Source organism: Rhagoletis pomonella, unplaced genomic scaffold, assembly GCF_013731165.1.
Source record: "Rhagoletis pomonella isolate Grant_MI unplaced genomic scaffold, Rhpom_1.0 Rhpom_scaffold_00012, whole genome shotgun sequence".
NCBI classification, from domain to species: domain Eukaryota; kingdom Metazoa; phylum Arthropoda; class Insecta; order Diptera; family Tephritidae; genus Rhagoletis; species Rhagoletis pomonella.
In genome coordinates this window covers 23,391,761-23,395,096 of record NW_023458566.1, presented here as the reverse complement: position 1 = coordinate 23,395,096, position 3,336 = coordinate 23,391,761, and the positions used below count along the sequence as shown (strand labels likewise).

Below are 3,336 nucleotides of genomic sequence, written 5' to 3'. Positions count from 1 at the left end.
GTCCTTCAAGAGTTAAAACCACAAGACGAAAATTCGGTTCGTTTCCGGTTCACTGGTGAACTTTATATAAATGGCCACATTACTATCACTAATTATTTTTATATGTAGAAATGCTTTGAGTGCGGTACACATAATCCCCAGTGGGTTTCAGTGACGTATGGTATATGGATATGTTTGGAATGCTCAGGCAAACATCGAGGCCTAGGCGTGCACATATCGTTTGTGCGTTCTGTCACTATGGATAAGTGGAAGGATATTGAATTGGAAAAAATGAAAGTTGGCGGAAATAGCAAGGCTCGAGAGTTTCTAGAGGAGCAACCTGATTGGGATGATCGTGCACCCATTGTTCAACGTTACAATTCTAATGCTGCTGCCTTGTACCGGGACAAAATATCTTCTTTGGCTCAGGGCAAATCATGGGACTTTTCGGAAGCAAAACAACGTATTTCTGTCCCCAGTGGCCTCGGCGGTGGAAGCTTAGATGATAAAAATGTTCGATATATGTCCCATTCTAAAAGCAGTTTGTCTCATAGTTCTGACGGTGGTTATCAGACAGAAGCAAATATGGGAGCTGGATGTAATACAAACAGTTATCAGCAATTTAATACGCAAGCGTTCAAGGAGCAAAAAGAAGAGTTTTTCGAGCGGCGAAAAATTGAGAACGCATCACGGCCTGAGTAAGTTTTACTGCTAAAGACAAATATAGTATATATGTATGTACATGCAGGTTCTGCAAATCACTTCCGAGTGAATTTCAATAAAATTCGCTTTGAATTCATATTGGCAGGGGTTGAAATTCACTCGGAAGTGAATTCCAGAACCTGTCTGATAAATATCGAGCCCTAAGTTAGAACGCGCATTTAACCACCCTAACCACCAAAAATATGTAAGCGACATTTTTTTCAAAATTTTATTTTTGATGCAGATGCTCTATGTTCAATAGCAATAACCGCTTGAGTTTGGGGCTGAGAAGGGGGATTAAGTCTTGCAAATGTTTGCATGGTTCCGGTTTTCCTATCTTAAAGCTGTGCAATCCGTACCCCGTACAGAAATCCGATTCCATTATAAAATTCTGTCCTTGCAGTTTAAATAAAAAAGTAAATATTATATTGAAGCGAATATATTTACACATGTGCCAAAAAAGAATAACAGGTTACTTAATTCTAACGCTTGCGAATGTTGGTGAAGACGTTTAAATGCGATTCACAAATCAGTGTGAAAGACATAATTCAATAATATTCCCGCAAATATCGCCAAAATCTATATAGCTTTCTTGTAAAGTATACTCCCGACTATCCCTGTTAATATTTGTCGGCACCGATATGTACACATGCACACACATACTATACATTTTGTATTTACCCTGCGAACCAAAGTTCCCGAAATCTTAAAGAAATCTTTAGGAGTATCTCATTTCTGTAACGATTTTTTACGAATTTTCAAAGAGAATTATATGAAGTGGTTGACACGAACTCGTAAAGAAATTTCTGTACGGAAAATATAGAAAATTCTGGAAAACTGCAAGAAATTCTTCACATAGCAGCATTATTTTCGTACCTTCCTTTTATTAGCAGCGATTTCTATTCTCCAGTTACATTCCTATGACAGTACGAATGGCAATTATAATAGGGAGGTTTTAGTTTTTTGAACTGTAATTTTATTTACTTTACCGATTTTCTTCCGAAATTTTGTAAAAGAATCGAAGTGTGGTTTATTTTGTTTTATTAAATTCTGCAAAACATCGGATGAGATCTTTACGAATCCTTTAAACTTTCTCAATAATTCAGAATACTCTGAAAAAATGGTTTGCGGGGTACTTACAAATACATGCATACATATATATAGACATTCTTTTTTCATATCGGACACCAATTTTGGTGTCACACTTTCGATTGGCTTCTAATTTTTTTATGGGTTCTATACTTGAAAAAAGCTAAAACGTGTTCGAGTTATTTTTTTCTCCTTTTTTTTCTTCAGAGATAATAAGTTTTTGAATCAAATTACAAAAAATTGTTGATTCTCACAAAATAAACCATTTCGTCATAAACAAAAATATTTTAAAAATAGTTCTTGAAAAATACCCATTTTTTTGAACCACGTTTTTTATAGAGAGCTAAACAAGGATTACGATGGTATAATTGTAAATCCCTAATTTACTACACTATGCAAATCAAAGTCCATCTTGACCATCTTATATGTAGAAATGTTATACCCGTTTCTTCAGATTTAAAATGACGTTAAGATGAAGTCTCTGCGATGAGCAGAACCCGGGATATAACGATTTGAAGAAGTGCGTGATTAGTCAGAATCGCGAAAAAATTCATACTTCGACATATATCTCCAAAGAAAAAAAAATCCTCGAACACGTGTTAGCTTATTTCATGTATAGAACTCACAAAAAAAAATTTAAGCGGGTCAGAGACATGAACATTTTTTTTGCGAAATCCTTCCGACTTACAAAAGAATGGCTCATATTTACATTCATTATTAATTTCAATTCCAGCAACTTGCCTCCAAGCCAAGGTGGAAAGTATTCTGGTTTCGGGTATTCTTGCGATCCACCAACGAAAACTCAATCCCAGGAAATTATAGACACGACGCTTTCATCATTGGCATCGGTAGGATAAAGGTTAATTAAAACTAGCGTATGAAATTGGTAAATTTATTCTTATTGCATAGGGTTGGAGTTTACTTTCTGCAGGGGCATCCAAAATTGCCAGCACCGCAAAGGAGAAAGCTGTAACGACTGTAAACTTGGCTTCGTCAAAGGTCTGTTCTGGTATTTTTATACTTAATTTTTACGATAGTATTCCTTTGTCGCGCTTGCTTTTGTGATATCTACGCTAGTTTGTTGAATCATTCTTTCGTTTCAGTAATTTTGAAATTGGGTTTGATTACAATGTTGTGTAGTTTATTTTTATGTTTTGCAATAATTTTCTAGATCAAAGACGGCGGTTTGCTAGAAACCGTCCAAGGTCACGTTTCCGATGTAGCTTACAAGGTTTGTGTTTAATTTAGGTGTGAATTCCGGAATTGTATAGTTGCATTTTCAATATAATTTGTTGTTTTTTTTCATGTTTTCAGGTGACAGATATTGGAAAAAAAGGTTGGAACAACATTGGAGGGAGTAACGTTGCACCTAATCACTTTAATGCAGTTGGAAACAACAATAGTGCAAATGATAATTCCTACCAACGATCACATTCCATTGGTGGTAAATATTAATGGTTTGCACATACATATATACATATATACATTGTGGCCACGTAACGACTTTACGAATTTTTGAGCATTTATGTTTTATTTATTTACTAGCTTTTACCCGCGGTATTCACC

General features: G+C 35.3%; 1 protein-coding gene across 2 annotated transcripts in view; it reads left to right on the top strand.

Annotated features, from left to right (window-relative positions):
* LOC118748158 (ADP-ribosylation factor GTPase-activating protein 1) overlaps positions 1–3,336 on the top strand; it is a gene marked incomplete at its 5' end in the record, with an annotated part of 26,902 nt that continues 23,566 nt past the window's right edge. Inside the window, 6 exon segments of one of the 2 annotated variants that reach the window (XM_036482494.1) lie at positions 1–36; positions 109–677; positions 2,504–2,618; positions 2,680–2,769; positions 2,942–3,001; positions 3,085–3,214. In XM_036482494.1, coding sequence (XP_036338387.1) covers positions 1–36; positions 109–677; positions 2,504–2,618; positions 2,680–2,769; positions 2,942–3,001; positions 3,085–3,214 — 1,000 coding nt within the window. 2 annotated transcript variants of the gene reach the window in all.